Raw genomic sequence first — 17,181 nt, forward strand, 5'->3', positions numbered from 1 at the left:
CTACAAGACAGTTAGAGAAGAACTCTTGCCACTACTGTTTAAACTCTTCAGTTAAATTGAAAGGGAAGCAATACTCCCAAATTCATTCCGGGAAGCAACCATCACTTTGATCCCCAAAGTAGAGAAGGACCCAACTGAAAAAGAGAACTATAGGCCAATCTCATTAATGATCATAGATGTAAAAATCCTCAGTAAGATACTGGCAAACAGAAAGCAGAAGATCATCAAGAAGATCATACACCCTGACCAAATGGGATTCATCCCAGAGATAAGGGGATAGTGCCACATACACAGATCAATAAATGTACTACACTATATTAATAGAGCCAAGGACAAAAACCATAGATTATCTCAATAGATGCAGAAAAAGCATTCAACAAAATCCAACATGCATTCATGATAAAAACCCTATAGAAAATTTGAATAGATGGTCTCTACCTCCACCTGATAAAAGCCATTTATGAAAAAATGACAGCCAATATCATACAAAATGGTCAAAAACTGAAATCCTTCACACTGAAATCAGGAACAAGACAAGGATGTCCACTATCACCACTCCTGTTCATTATAGTTCTGCAAACATTTGCCACAGCAATTAGATAAGAGAAAGAAATAAAAGGAATAAAGATATAGGAAATGAAGTCATATTGTCATTATTTGCAGATGACATGATACTCTTTATTGAAGACCCCAAGAACTCCACCAAAAGTCTTCTAGACTTAATAACCAAATTCAGTAGAGTAGCTGGATACAAGGTCAACACACAAAAATCAATAGTTTTCCTCTACACGAACAACAGACTCAATGAGTGAGAAATAGGGCAAACAATTCCTTTTACAATAGCATCCAAAAAACTAAAATACCTAAGAATCAACCTAACAAAAGAAATCAAAGACCTCTTCTCTGAAAACTATGGCACTCTGAAAAGAGAGCCTGAAGATGATATCAGAAAATGGACAGACATCCCCTGCTCCTGGGTAGGAAGGATTAATATAGTGAAAATGGCCATACTTCCAAAACTGCTATATAGATTCATTGCAATCCCTATTGAAATCCCAGCAGCATACTTCATGGACCTTGAGAAAACAATCCAAAAATTCATTTGGAACAAGAAGGGACCCAGAACAGCGAAAGCAATTCTAGGTAACAGAGACATGGCAGGGGGTATCACAACCCCCAACTTGAAACTATACTGCAAAGATACTGTGATAAAAACAGCATGGTACTGGCAAGGAAACAGACCTAAAGATCAGTGGAACAGATTAGAAGATGCAGAAATAACTTCAGACACACTCAGCCATCTCATCTTTGACAAAGGAGCCAAACACCCTCACTGGAAGAAAGATAGCCTCTTTAATAAATGGTGCTGGAGAAATTGGGTTTCAACTTACCAAAGATCAAAACTAGACCTGTTTCTCTCCCCATGCACTAAACTAAAATCGAAATGGATGAAAGATCTAAATATTAAAACAGAAACTCTGAACCAGTTGGAACAGAGGTTAGGTAGAACTCTTGAAGACATTGATGTAGCAAAAGCTTTTATGAACCAAACCTCAGTTGCCCGTGAACTAGCACAAACAATCAACAAGTGGGATCTCTTCTTATTAAAAGGCTTCTGCACAGCAAGAGAAACCACCAACAGTGTGAAGAGACAGCCCACAATGTGGGAAAAATTTTTCACCTACTGTTCCTCAGACAAAGGTCTACTATCTAGAATCTATAAAGAACTTAAAAAAATCAGACCTCCCAAATTTAAAGACCAAATCCAAAAATGGGCATTTGAAATGAACAGACATTTCTAAGACAAAGAAGTAGAAATAGCGAATAAACATATGAAAATATGTTCAGCATCACTAGTCATTCGAGAAATGCAAATGAAAACAATGCTGAGATTCCACCTCACCCCAGAAAGAATGGCTTCTATCATGAAATCAACCAATAACAAATGCTGTAGGGGCTGTGGGAAAGAGGAACAAACCCTGGTCCACTGCTGGTGGGAGTGTCAACTGGTGCAACCACTGTGGAAATCAGTATGGACATACCTCAAAGAAATAGGACTGGATGTCCCATTTGACCCAGCTATTCCCCTGCTGGGTATCTTTGCCAGAGAATTAAAAGAACCATAGCACAGTGATATATGTGCACCCATGTTCATAGCAGCACAGTTTGTGACAGCTAAAACTTGGAAACAGCCCAAATGCCCATCAACTGGAGACTGGATAAAGAAAATGTGGCTTTCTTTTTATAAAATGAAATACTCCTCAGCCATAGAAAACAAGAAATTAAAGGTATTTATAGCTAAATGGATGCACATTGAGGTGATACTCTTAAGTGAAATAAATAGGACACACATGTGTAAATACCGAATAGTTTCTCTAGTGTGAGAAAGTGTAAATAAGGACTAAAAGGTATAATAGATAATGTGAAATAGGAAGCAAAGGGGCAAACGGGAAGGGGAAGTGGGATGGGTAGGGGAATGAAAAGAAATGAATGGAATTAATATGAGAAAATGAAAAAATGGAAACAAAGTCTTTGTAAATAAGGAGGGATGGAGGGGTTGAAGGGAGGGCAGGGGAATGGGGAAAAAAAAGAACCAAGAGAGACTATGTAAAGGGGCAGATTTCCAATGATGAATGTCATTATATTGTATACCTAAAATGTACCAATAAAATTAAATTAAAAAAATAAAAGTAGAAGATGGCTGAGATTTAGCTTGGTGGCACCGCGCCCACTTCTCAAGTGCAAGGTCCTGAGTTCAATCCCCATTACCAAAAAAAAAAGGTAGATGAGATTTTTTAAAAAGTATCCACTTATAAACATCAAAGAAATACTACTAAACCCAGAAATACACAAAGAAGTCAGAAAGTATTTTTAATTGAGTGATAATGGAAGTATTCCATATCAAAATTTGTATGATTTAACTAGAATAAAAGTTAAAGTGAACTTTTTAGCTTTAGTGGGTATATTAGAAAAGATACAAGAGAAAAGCTAAAAATGGATAATCTAGAATCCCTGGGAAAAAAGTTTTAAAACCAACACCATAATAAATTAAAAGGAAATATTTAAGGATAAGTATTGAAATTAATGAAGTAAATCAAGTATATGGTGGGAAAATAATCAACAAAACTAGAGTCTATTATTTAAAAATATGTACAATTTAACAAACATCATACTTAATGGTGAAATCTTCTCAAATGAGGATCAAGGCCAGAATATGCATCTATTGTTACACCTGATAGTTCACACTGTATTTGAGGTCTCAGTCAGGAGTAAAGCAAGAAACTATTAAGGATTAGAAAGAAGATTTTCATAATTTACAGAAAATCTTTTACAGATACTGAATTTAGCAGTTACTAGAAACAAATCCATAAACATAAACCAGTTGTATTGCTTTATCAATAATAAAGTAAAAATAAAATTTTTAAAGATTCTACTTACATGCTGATTTGGTGGTGCATAACTGTAATTTCAGTACTGTGGGAGGATGAGGCAGGAGGACTGCAATTTTGAACCCAGCCTGGGTAACATACAACAGTGAATTAGTGGGACCCTGGTCTCAAAATGAAAAGGGCCAGTAATATAGTTCAGTTCAAGGGCTCTGGTTTCAATCCCCAGTACCGCCAAAAGAAAAAAAAAAAACTATTTACAGCACCAAAATGTCAGTAACCAAGAAGCAATCTAAAGACAGGAAAAACATCTAAAAGTCAACTGTAAGACTTCAAAAAATTAAGGAATAATTGAAAGTAGAGATATAGCATGATCCTAGAATGAGAAAATTGGTTTCCAAGATGTTAATTTTTTTCCAGATTCCTCTGTAGAGCCAATAAAATTGCAATACAGAAATCTTACTACTTTTTATCTATCTATGCAAACACCTAGGGATGACTAAAAACTCTTGAAGGAACATAAATCAGGTGGGCTTGCTCTCTCAGCTAATAGGACTTCTTATAAATCTATAGTAATTGAGAGAAAAAGGTATTGGTATTTGTCCCGGCCCGCGGGTAAGTCAACGGAGACCCTAGAGGGGGAGCGAGGATGAGAGGGGACAGGGGACACGAGAGATGGAGACAAGACAGGTTTCTGATCAAGTCTCATTTATTGCAGAAGCTGTTACAACATATATACCGTAGGGCTAGAGGGGAGGAGCAAGAGGAGGGTACTGGGGCTACTTCCTTGTTGCCGGGTAGATTTGCAGCAGGCCCGGATATGTCCGTAAAAGGCACTCAAGAGTTCTAGCGGGGGGGCAAGGCCCACCACAGGTCCTCCCTTTAAAATTATAATTTTAGAAAGGCGTCAGGAGAGCCAAGCCTGCGGGGGCTGAGCCTGTCTTGGGTCAGAGCAACACACGTGTCTGCACCGTGCACCTTACCCGTCATCGGTTAACCAGAGAATCAAGGCTCTGGCACCTGTCTTAGGCGGCACACGAGGGCTCTCTCATTGCATGGCACGCTTGCTCAGTTGCCCGTCATTGGCTTGCCAGCCCACTCACCAGGTGGGGCGAGAACACTTCGCCACGGCAAGGACCTAATCGATGGTCCGACATTCGTCCTGGTCAGCCATTGCCAATCTATTATAGTAGACCTGTATGGGCGCTGTTTTTATTGCCTCTATCTGGGCTCTAAGAAAGGCCATGATTTTGTTATAAAGTACGGGCCCTAAAGAAATGAGCAAGAGTAGACCCAATAAGGGTCCCAGCAAAGGGAGGAGATAAGGGAGGAAACCATTGAGGCCAGTCCAGAGGGGATTTTGAGTGAATTTTTGTCGTCATCTGTTTAAATCTTCCTGAAGTTCGCGAATTTTTCCCCTGACGATCCCAGATTTGTTGGCATAAAAACAGCAATGTTCATTTAAGGCTAGACTGTGAATAAGAGAGTTAAGCTACCCTGATTAAGCTTTTGAAGATAACCAATGTGGACATGCTACAATAACATATTCAGAACTTAACCAATATGAACGTTTTGTAACAACATATTTAGTGCTTAAATATCAAGGACAACCAATACAATCAATTTATAACATATTTAGATAATATTCATTGTGATATGTCTCCCATAAGATTATATAATATAAAATTTACTAGGGGGTCCCTTTAATGAATTAAGACCAGAATAATCATTTTCTGGGTGGCCACTTCTATATTCATCAAAGGGAGTTCCCATCTATAATCGTTTTGACAAACAATTAAGAATATATATCTTTTTATTTTATAACTGTTAATTGTAATTTGATTGTTGCGTGTGGGTAACAATGCACGTCACTTTCATAAAATAAATTTCAGTGGTACTTTGATCAATTAACACAACCTGGGAAGAAAAGCATGTCTTTAGTTTAATAATATTATCTATAAGTCAATTTAACAATAGGCGAATATCCTTTGAAGAGGAAGGAACATATTGAGCTCAACTGTACAAACACAAACAACAGACAATAGACAAACATATAAGACAGTGTATAAAATTAGGGTGCACCCAAATATAACTAGCCAAATTGAATTATACTATACTCTTGATGATTATTAGATTGTAATTGTAGGCGCCATTGTTAACTGGTTAAGATTGGACAACGTCAGGTCATCGGCATCATCAGCACACCTATCAACTTGTTTTACTAGGCGTTCTGGGAGCCACCTGGCTGACTTCATTTCCTTGGAGTAAATACACACCGATCCTCGGCCCCAGATAAGTACAGGATCCGGCCCGTGCCATGAGTGGTCCAGGGGGTCTTTCCACATCACCGAGGCAAATTGTCGTTGCGTCTCTGGTTGCCAGAAACGATTGGCTGCAGATAAACCTTTGGCATCCAAATTTAAGAAGTTAAGAATAAATAGTGCATGTGATATCAGATTTCTAGGAGACCCCTTAGTAGGATACCATTCCCCCTTTTTTATTTTGTCTAAAGTAATTTTAAGTGTGAGATTAGCCCTTTCTATAATGCCTTGTCCCTGTGGATTATATGGGATTCCCGTTATATGTGTTATTGTAAATTGTTTGTAAAATTTGGAGAAGCCAGAGCTGATATAGCCAGGACCATTATCTGTTTTAATTTGTTGTGGGCAGCCAAGCACTGAGAAGGCAGTGAGGAGATGAGCAATGACGTGTTTAGTAGCTTCCCCAGACTGCAGGGTGGCAAATATGAATCCACTATATGTATTAATGTTGACATGTATATATTTAAGATTTCCAAATTTAGGGTAATGTGTGATGTCCATTTGCCATAGGGCATTTGGAATCAAGCCACGAGGATTAACTCCCAGATGAGGTGTAGGAAGGTGCAGAGTGCACATAGGGCAGGCCTTAACAATTTGTCTAGCTTGTTCTCTAGTAAGCTTATACATAAGGCGAAGCGTGTGAGCATTAAGATGATGGAATTGGTGTGCCTTCTGTGCTTGGTCAATCGGACTGGGGGCATCAGTATTTATTGAATAGGCAAAAGCCTGAGGTCTTGTGGCTAGGTCTGCTAAGCGGTTGCCCTCTGCAAGTGGGCCGGGTAGGTTAGAGTGGGCGCGAAGGTGCCCAATGAAAAAGGATTTGGATCGTTTTCTGATTAGATCTTGTAATTGGAGGAAAAGACCACCAGTCTGAGAGGCAAGTTTGATCAGTCCACATGTTTCTAATAAGGGAACAGATTGGGCAATGTAAGCACTGTCAGTAAAGAGATTAAAAGCTCGGGCAGGAAATGCGGTAAAGACTGCTATGACTGCCTGGAGCTCGGTTAACTGGGCCGAAGAGTGGGCGGTTCGGAACTGGACAATGTTATCATCCCACACATAGGCAGCCATTCCAGTGGAAGAACCGTCTGTAAAAACGGGTAGAGCCTCTGGCAGAGGAAAGCAAGAAGTGATCTTCGGGAAAATGAAGTCATGTCTGTTGGCAAAGTCAATAAGTTTGCTGGGAGGATAGTGGTTGTCCAATAACCCTGAATAAGAAGCAAGAGCAATTGGCCAGGAATCGGTGGTTTGTATAAGCCAATCGACCTGGTCCTTAGGGTAGGGTTGGATAATGACATCAGGTTCTTTTCCAAAGTACATCTTTCCATGGTCTCTGCCCAAGATAACTAGGTCTGCAACTGCAACATAATAGGGGTAAAAGACCCGCTTAGGGGAAACTGGGAGATGAACCCACAAAAGGGGAGCGGTTTGCCAAAAGACAGCAGTGGGAGAGAGGGAGGTTTTGCAGATGATATACTGTAAAGGAGAGTTATAATCCATAAAAGTAATTGTTTGATTTTGAATGGCTTGTTCCACTGTACTGATGGCTTTGCGCCCCTCGGCAGTGAGCTGTCGAGGTGAAGTAGGGTGGTTATCACCTTGTAGGGTATCATAGAGAGGCTTCAGGTCATGTTTAGTGAGCTTTAAATAGGGCATAAGCCAATTAATGTCTCCTAGCAATTTTTGGAAGTCATTTAAAGTCTTAAGACCGTCCAGCCGCAAGGTAAGCTTTTGGGAGGAAATGTGACGTCCCTTCATCTGAAATCCGAGGTAGTTATAAGGGTCTTTTAGTTGAACCTTATCAGGGGCAATCTGGAGGCCATGAGATTCAAGTGCCCGTCGAAGGTCAGCATAACAAGCTAAAACCTCACTTCCTAATTGCCCCGCTACAAGGATATCATCCATGTAATGGATAATATACATTTGAGGCCAATTGTCTCGGGTGGATTGGAGTGCCGCGGCTACAAATGACTGGCACAGGGTGGGACTATTGGCCATGCCTTGGGGCAGAACCAGCCACTGAAAGCGCTGCATTGGGGTACAGAAATTGGTCGCTGGAAGGCTAAATGCGAAGCGTTTTTGATCAGCAGGATGTAAGGGAATGGTGAAAAAGCAATCCTTTAAATTAATAATAATCTTGTAATACCCAAGGGGAATGGCTACCGGCGAAGGGAGACCAGGTTGTAAAGCTCCCATGAGTACCATGGTTTTATTAACTGCTCTAAGATCTTGTAAGAGTCTCCATTTTTCCGACCGTTTTTTAATGACAAAAATGGGAGTATTCCAAGGGGAGTGGCTAGGAATAATATGGCCAGCATGAAGCTGTTCCTGCACCAACTGTTGAGCTGCTGACAACTTCTCCTTAGAGAGGGGCCACTGATCGACCCACACTGGATCATCTGAGAGCCAGGTAATCTTTTCAGCATGGGCCGCAGGAGTGTCAATGGCCCCTATGGAAAATGGCCTAGCCCTGCCCGAGGGGGCCGAGGGACAGGCTCAATGGGGTGAGTAAGGTTTGTAGGGTGTTTCCCCAGTCCCGTTCCTGGAATGTACCCATTTTTAAACATCTGCATAGTGACAATTTCATTGGGGCTGGAAATAATTATCCCCATTTGTGATAGTAAGTCTCTTCCCCATAGATTAATAGGTAACCCTGAAATGATATAAGGTTGAATGGTGCCCTGATTACCATCTTGGTCTCTCCAGGTCAGATCTTTGGCACTTTGTTTAGGATTTTCACTCTGACCTATACCCCCGAGATGGGTGAGGGTGTCTTTTAATGGCCATGCCTGAGGCCAATCCTCTCCCTTTATGATAGTTACATCGGCACCAGTGTCAACCAGCCCAGAAAATTGTCTCCCATCTAACCACAAGGTCACGAGAGGCTTTTGTGCTGAAAGTATCTCTGACCAGTAAACATCAGATGAGCCGAATCCCTGGCTGCCTCGGGCGTTGTTTAGAGCCTTATTAGAGGTAGAGAGAAGGGGAAGGAGTAGCAATTGAGCAAATCTTTGGCCTGATTGAATGGTATTAATAACTTTGGGAGAAGAAACCATAACTTTAATTTCCCCAGAGTAGTCATTATCTATCACTCCTGGGTAAACCAACAGCCCATTTATGGTACTACTGCTTCGGCCTATTACGAGGCCAAAAGTCTCTCTAGGTAAGGGTCCAAAGACTCCTGTGGCGAGGGCCTGGACTCCCATTTCTGGGGTCAATACTGTGTGGGTGGTGGCACTGAGGTCCAATCCGGCACTTCCTTTTGTGGCTCTGATGAGGTCTGAAATGGATTGCTGTTTATTGGAGCAAAATTGAGCGCCCCGTAAATTTGTTTGGAGTTGGGGGCCTGGGGCTGGCCCCCTTTCCCGTTTCCCGAATTCGAATCCTTAAGAGGGGGAAGGGGTCGGCCCTGGGCATCAGTTTTGGATCGGCACTCACTCGCCCAATGCCTCCCCCGATTACATCGGGGGCAGGGCCCGGGGGGCGGAGCATTGGGGCCCTGCATTTTAGTGGTCGGGCATTCTCTAGCAAAATGGCCGGTGGCCCCACACCGGAAACACTTATTGCCGACGTGGCGTTGCAAAAATTGTTTGACTGTGAAGCCTTGCATGGCGGCCGCCATGGCAAGGCCCTGTTGGTAGGCGGCCCCAATCTCAGAACAAAGGCGAATGTAGCCGGAAAGGTCAGTTTTCTTTTTATAGGGGCGGATAGCGGCCTGACAGGCGGCATTGGCGTTCTCAAAAGCAAGCTGTTTAACAAAATCTGTCCCTGTCTCCGCGCTCCCAAAAATCCGGCCTGCCGCCGTGAGAAGGCGGTGGACAAAGTCCGCAAATGGCTCGTCTGGGCCCTGCCGAATGTTAGTGAGGGAGGCACTCACGTCTCCTTTGGAGGGGAGCTTTTTCCAGACCCTAGTGGCGGCGGTCTGAATCTGGGCATATAACCCCGCATCAAATTGTATTTGTTGGTCGTTGGCGGCGTAGGCCCCCTCCCCAAGGAGCATGTCAAGCACCCATCCATTCCCCGCCTGAGCATTGCGCCTAGCAGTTTCTCGGCAATTTTTAACATATTTAGATTTCCATAATAAATAATCACCTCCTGTAAGGGTGGCGCGGGCCAGAGTCTGCCAATCAATTGGGGTGAGCCAATTTTCTGCCACCGATTCTAAAATAGCCATGGTGTAAGGTGCACTGGCCCCATATTGAGCTGCAGCCGTTTTAAATTTTTTAATGACCTTAAAATCAAAACCACTGTGGTGTCTTCACGCCTGTCTCTGTGCGTCAGTAGTTTTAGTTACGGGAAAGGCTTCCGCATTTTTAAGTTTCAGGGATACTCCCGACCCGGATGGCACCCTAGGGGCCGCCCCTCTAACGGGGGGTCGTGGCTTAAGTTTGTCTTCTCTACGGACATTTTTATGGGCTTTGCCTGTTCTTAAGCCTTCAAGCTGGGTAATAAGTTCTTGGTGTTCCTTTTCTAACCTTATCTGTTCTTTTAGAAATTCTATTTTGTCCCGGAGTTCCTTTTGGGGATCAACAACAGGACATGCCAGAGTGGGAGTGTCGGGGCCTGAAGAGATATAAGGAGGGGGATATCCGGAGTCGCCCCACAATGCTCCCCCCGCGGGCTCCTCCGACCCGGAGCCCTCTTGGGGCGGATCTGGGGGCGGAGGCGGGCCACGATAGGCTTGAAGGGAGGGATATAGGGGCGGAACCTTCCGCGAGGGTGGGGCTGTCCTAGAGGCGGTGGCGGAAAGCAAGGAAGCAGGGGTTCGGCGAGGCCCTGCCCTACAGGGCTTGGCAGGGTTCGTGGCCGTTTGGGGTTGGTCCGAAGGGACGTCATGTCCGTCGGGGACGGGATCGTCGTCACTGTCAAAGGACATCAAGTCCTCTTCTTTGTCTGACAAAGAAGTCGTGGTCTCAACGGGCCTGGGCCCCGGCGCCATATTGGCCCGGGAGACTGCGTCAGAATCACTGGCGGGTGTCAGCCCCTTACCATCTCGGAGAGCTACCTCCCCAGCCTGTATAGCCTGCGCCACCAGTGGATCCCTCGCTTTATGAGAAATAATATCATTAATCAAATTCCAATATGAGAACGCCGCAATAGGGACCTTCCCGGGTCCGCAAGTGGCATAATAATCCTGGAGAGCTTCCCCCACCTTTTTCCATCTCTGTTCGTCAATGGTTCCCTCAGCAGGGAACCAGGGACAGAGATCTTTAATATAATCAAAAAATCTTAACAACTGTTTGACTGTAACCTTTACCCCTCGTGCCTGTAATGTCTTCTTGAGACCTTGCACAAACAATTCGTGCTGACTAATGCCCTGTCCCATAATCGCTGCTCAACTTACCGAGGTGCAAAAAGACGGCAGGTCCACGTCAATTGCAAGCCTCTCCCGTGTCGAGTGTGCTCTTTGTTCCTCAATCTTAATCTTAGGGCCCCTGAGCAGCGTCCTTCACTGGATCCCCCGTTCTCTGGCCCCACGTTGGGCGCCACTTGTCCCGGCCCGCGGGTAAGTCAACGGAGACCCTAGAGGGGGAGCGAGGATGAGAGGGGACAGGGGACACGAGAGATGGAGACAAGACAGGTTTCTGATCAAGTCTCATTTATTGCAGAAGCTGTTACAACATATATACCATAGGGCTAGAGGGGAGGAGCAAGAGGAGGGTACTGGGGCTACTTCCTTGTTGCCGGGTAGATTTGCAGCAGGCCCGGATATGTCCGTAAAAGGCACTCAAGAGTTCTAGCGGGGGGGCAAGGCCCACCACAGGTATTAGAAACAGAACATTGGAATAAAGAACTCAGAAATAGACCTGTGCGTTTTTGTTAATGTTGACACTGCAGAGTGATGGGGGAAATTATGATCTTTTCAATAAATGCTACTGGCTCAACTTGATGTATATATGGAAAAGTAAAATATCTTACATAAAAATTAAGATTGTAAACCTAAACATAAAAGACAAAGTGGTGACACTTTAAAATTATATCATAATTTCCTATTGTTGCTGTAGTTCATCTATTTGACTACTATGTTATTTTTATAGTTTAAATATCCCAAATTTAAGAGTTATTACCATAGTTTGTACACCATAATCAAGTGATGATGTCTTTAGGTGACCTGTGCCTGATTTTGTTACAGATGTCTGCAGATCTTTGATATGCATTGGACATTACTGAATTAATTATTGAATTAAGTTCTCCTGTCCAGCATCCTCTATTTCCCCAAACCTTAAGATCTTTGTAGCATTTGAGACCTTACTAAAAAATAGAAGTGGGGGGGGGGGCGTGTTTTGCTTTTAATTTTGTTATTTAGTCTTTAACAGAATTTTGTTTTTTTAAGATAGGCTCATAAATTGTAAACACTTTAGGCCTCTCAACACCTGAGTCAGTCTCTGGGTATAAGGATGTGTTTGGGGGAAGTGAAATGTTTATTTTCCAACTGAAGTTCTTACCCCAAGTTGTGCAGCCAACCTGCTAGGAAGCTGATCTCTAACAACACAGTGGGGAGCCAATCATTTTTTTTACTTTCAGTAATGAAATTCATTTAGTCAACTTCAATTTAAAATTTTATCTCATGTGCTATTTAATTCCACTACCACATCAACTCAGAATGGAAGATGCCTAGCCAGTTCCTTCACTTCTTCCACTTCTGTTCCTCCCTTTTCTAGTTCTAAGTCCTCTGGTGTTGGAGCAGGGAGATTCAATTGGAGAAAAATACAGAAGTCTTTACTGAACTGCGTATAGAATTACAAGCCTCTTGTGGGCGTTGCTGTTTCTCTCACATGCCTTGAGTGGGTGCTCAGGTGTGGGTTCTCTCACAGGTTGAGGGATGTGACCTCTACAAATAGGTCCTTAGGAGCATTTCCACTGAATAGTTCTTTGGTTTTTTGAGACCCAGCATCCATGGTCAGAAGTAGTTGTTTTTTAGTGTCTGTTTAACTTCTAAGAATCTACCACATCTTTTGTTTACATCCTTACTCCAGCACTGCACCTTTTTCAGTATATTATTTTGCTAGGGCTTCTGTAATTTAGAACCACAAATTGTGTGGCTTGTGTGTATTATCTCATCTCACAGTTCTAGAGGCTATAAACCGAAGATCAAGATATCTGCAGGGTTGTGTCCTTCTGAGGGTTGAGAGAGCAAATTTGTTGTATGCTTCTTATCTTGCTGCCAGTAGTTTGCTGGTGATCTTTAATATCCCTTGGCTTAAAGAAACATCACTCGAATCTCTGCCTCCTCTTCACTAGGATTTCTTCCTGTATGTACATCTATGACCAAATTTCCTAATTTGTTTTCTGTTTCATTTTTTGTTTTTGTGGTAATGAGGATTGAACCCAAGGCCTTTGAACTTTTTTTTTTTTTTTTTTTTTGGAAACAAATTTTTATTAAGTCACTACATTGCCTCCCAGGTTGAGCTCAAACTTTGGATCCTCTGCCTGAGCCTTCCAGAGTACTGGGCTTACAGGTGTGCACCACCATACTGGGCTAACTTCCTGTCTGTATAAGGATTATGGCCATTTATATTGGATTATGATCCACTGTAATGACCTCATCTTAACTAATTATATCTAAAGTGGCTCTATTTCTGATAAAGGTACATCCTGAAGTAGAGGAGAGTAAAACTTCAAAGGTAAATAGTTAGGAGACACAATTCAACCCATAACAGTCAAATTCCCCCTCCTCCTCACCTGCCTTTCTCTAGCTGGTCTGTTGCCTTAGCTTTCTAACCTGGAATGAATTACTAGTCATATATAACCAGTCTTTAAAAGTGAGTCTCATGGTGCTTCTTTATTTGTTTGGAGGAGAGTTGGGTGGGGAGCACTTCCTTATACAACAACTGAAAGTTTGAGGTGACAGGAAGAAGCCACCTCTTAATAATTCCTGAATAGGTTAGGTATCTGTCTCCAATTATTTTCTACTTCAAAATATGAAGATATTAATCTACCTTGGGTTTACTTAGTATTTGGGGGCAGTGGAAAACATCCTCCTCAGTATTCTTTTTGAAAGGGAAAGAAGAGAAAGTATCATGTCAGTCTTTGTACACACTGAGTAGGGAGTAGATTATCCACACAATCATGAACCACAATTCCATCAAATAGTAAAATATCCTCATATCCTTCTTTTATCCTGCCCATTTCAGTATAGAGAGGAAGGTATGGGTTCAGGATATATTAAGGAGGTAGTAACTCTTGAACAATGATAATTCTCACTGAAGCCAGACTGCCAGAATAGAAGGAAAGACTAGATTATTGGGGAATGAGCTAATGTTTTACAAATGCAGGAGAAAAAAAAAACTATTAAGAATAGTGTTTTCTTGTAGCAGCAAGCCTAATCCACCTCCAGAGAATAGGAATATTAGTGATTTCTGTGTCTCTGAACATACCTCTCTGATTGATTTTCCTCTGCCTATTAATAAGATGTAAATCTGGGAAGTAATCTTAAATCAAACTATGTAAATATATAATATAAATCATGTAAGGAATTCATCTGAATCTGACTCCTTCACAAAGACAGTGTAAGTATGACAGGAGTTGAAGAATGGTCATTTGCTCTATTGGCAGATTCTGAGCCTTCAGTCTAACTAGCTTACTTCTCTACTTTCAGATTTCAGCTTTCTTTTCTTTAAACACAAAAGCACACGCGAACACAGACACATACTTCCCTTTCTTCCCCCCGCCCCCACAAAGAAAAGACAGAGCTATTGACTAGAAGCCCAGAATTGCCCCCAAGTTCCGACCACCAGCTCGAATTCTTCTGAAGTGAACTTGTAATATCCTTAATGTTGCTGTTGGCAGTCTGTTACAGATTCCATTATTGTAGATCAATGCAGTCGCCATGCGAGGTGGGGGGAGGAATGGAGGAGGAGGAGAAGAAAGGAGGGATGAGAGCTTCCTATTCACAGATTTATCAACCTGCCTTTGCTCACAGGAAATCTTCATAAAGGGGGCTGGGATGCTGTTGAAATACCTAAAGCAGGACCAGGATAGGGAGCCACAGTTATTGGCGGATGACTGAAAGGAAATTTGAAAACCTTTCTCCTCAGAACAATATAAAATGCTGAATTTGTTCTTTTGTCTTTGTTTTTGTTTGATGATATGCTTTACTTAACTGATTAGCTATTGTGCTGGTTATCTATGCTTCTTCCAGTATAGGAACCTGTTTCTTTTTCTTTGAGAATTTTATTTTTTATTTTCCTGTGCTTTCTCCTGACATTAAACACAAATCATTATTCAGTTTTATCCTGGCTTTCTCTTTCAGGCTAAAGCATTAATACCAAGAGAGAGGACAAATATCTCTTCCCTTCTCTTCTACCACTGTCTTTTAACCCTCTCCGTTTTCTTCCTCCCCCAACCCCCACCGTTGTATTAGATTGATGTCACAGAGACAGAATTCAGAGTAGAGAGAGGATCACATTTTCTCTTTCATCATTACAGCCTAGCCAGAAATTTAAGATTTGGACCCCCAAGAATTAGTCTCTGTATCCTTTTTTTTCTACTTCATCATTCAGTAATTGTGCTCTGTATGGAAAAGTTTTCTGGCTGGAGAATGAGTCTCCTTTCCCCCGGTGATGTGGCGGACTGGTTGGATAGTAGCACCGAAGAGGAGAAGAGCCTTCTGTCATTTCTGGGTACGGTAGGGCTTGCTTGTTCTTTTAACTCTTTGTTGTCCAAACTTTTCTCACTTTGGGAAATAATACCTCAAATTTTCTAAATATACCTCCTTTTTAAAGGAGGAAAATTAAGAAAGTACATTTAAGCTGTTTGTTTCTTAAGTTTTGTTGGTATATGTAGAAATAGTGCCACCAACTCTGGCTATGAGAAATAAGAGTCAATTTGCTTTGCTTTAACAAAGAGTGCTAGGTCCATACAAGGCTTACCCTGTCATCTGGCCAGCTGTTCATGGCATTTAGATAACTTCCAGCCAAAATATATTATTGTTTTACTATACTCTCTAAATACAGTGATTGTGCGGCTTACTGTACAAGAGTGGGAGTAGGCTTTGTGTGCGTGAAAAGCCAACATACATATCAAGAAGTAGCTTTTATGTCAGGTGTAAAATATTTGTAAGGATTTCTACTGAGCATATAAAATAGAATACATGGACCAGCCATTACTTTAACTTTGCATTTACAGATGCTTTTTAATAAATTTCCAACTGGCAGTTACTAATCATGTTAATAAATAATAAATAAATAAATAAGAAATAAGAAAGTTATATTATAAATCCAATCTTTTATGATAGGAAAGCTTAATACTTACAAAAATCCTATTGTGAATACTTCTTTTTCTTAATGATGGGCTTCAAATTTATCATTCTTATAAATTTTATCTCAGTTTATTTGCCCAAATATACCTTTATTATGAATGGGCAAATTGATTGGGTTTTTTAAATAAATTCCTCATGAATATTCTCTAAAACCTATAATAGTCTTTTGCCAGGTCATCTCTATTATTATTTGAGCATCTTTCTTCAATTTAGCATAAGTTTCTGTTTGTTTTAATTCAGTTTTGTTGTCAGTCTTAACATTCTATAAATAATTTTTGCGCAGATTAGATGTAAAAGGTCACCTTAATCAGGTCTTTTCTAATTCTGTACTAGATAGATATATTTAGATATTAATCCTAGTCTTAATTTGTTTATGAAAGCTTCATTAACTTGAGCATTTGAGTGACTTTAGGAAATATGTGTACCTCTTAAGTCTTAGTTTCTCTGAAAGCTATCTTTTCATCTTGCTTCCTCCCCTCCCATAACACGTGCACACATACATATTGTATAGGGAAACATAAGTTAGAGAAATGTTCATGAAGAAAAAGAAGTACAATATCTCTAACTGAAACCAACTACTTTGGCCCTAGTGCATCATAGAAAAAGAAGGGAGAGTCATCATTAAGCATCTTTTCCTTTGCTCTTGAATACCTTTGTGAGTTCTAATTATCAGGCTTTAAGATTTTTTTGTGGCCATTATCTCACTATACCTAAAAAGAAATTTATCAATTAAATAAGATATGAGCAAATAAAAAAGCATACAGCAGTTCTCCTGCTCACCCCTGTTCCTGTCCTCTGATAGGGAAGTTAGTAAATTCCTGTAAGTCCTGTTTATCTACAGGTAGAATAATAAAAGACAAAGGATGTTAGAACTTGCCTAGAAGAGAAATGCAAATTCTATAAATTATTCTGTTGAGTTCTAAGTAATCAGTTCCCAATTACTGTGTATAATAGATTAAACATAGGTAAGGAAGAGCCATGATTCTGCTCAAGGGCTATAAAAAGTTTAGTTGCTACACGAATAGACATACTCTGCTATGGCAGGATTAAACCTTGGATAGTCATAGTTTTCTTCCTACCATAGGTAGCAAACATCTCTGTGGATAAGTAAGAATTTACTAAGTTCTTCCAGAGGAACTAGAATCAAAACTCTCAAATGCAGCTTGTGATAGTTTGAGCACTGAGCTAACTCCTTGTTAATGTTGTCATTAAT

The 17,181-nt window shown here is 41.2% G+C and overlaps 1 protein-coding gene across 10 annotated transcripts in view; it reads left to right on the forward strand.

Annotated features, from left to right (window-relative positions):
* Nucleotides 1-17,181, forward strand: part of Rasal2 (RAS protein activator like 2) — a 330,126-nt gene that overhangs the window by 200,025 nt on the left and 112,920 nt on the right. The window contains exon 1 of one of the 10 annotated variants that reach the window (XM_021265377.2): nucleotides 13,133-15,330. The exons of the other annotated variants lie outside the window; for them this stretch is intronic. Coding sequence (XP_021121036.1) covers nucleotides 15,225-15,330 — 106 coding nt within the window. The 5' untranslated portion in view covers nucleotides 13,133-15,224. Of the gene's footprint in view, nucleotides 1-13,132; nucleotides 15,331-17,181 lie in introns of those variants that run through there. 10 annotated transcript variants of the gene reach the window in all.

Source organism: Heterocephalus glaber, unplaced genomic scaffold (genome assembly GCF_053883595.1).
Source record: "Heterocephalus glaber isolate CG9 unplaced genomic scaffold, H.glaber_assembly_v1.0 deba00001600, whole genome shotgun sequence".
Classification (NCBI taxonomy): Eukaryota; Metazoa; Chordata; class Mammalia; order Rodentia; family Bathyergidae; genus Heterocephalus; species Heterocephalus glaber.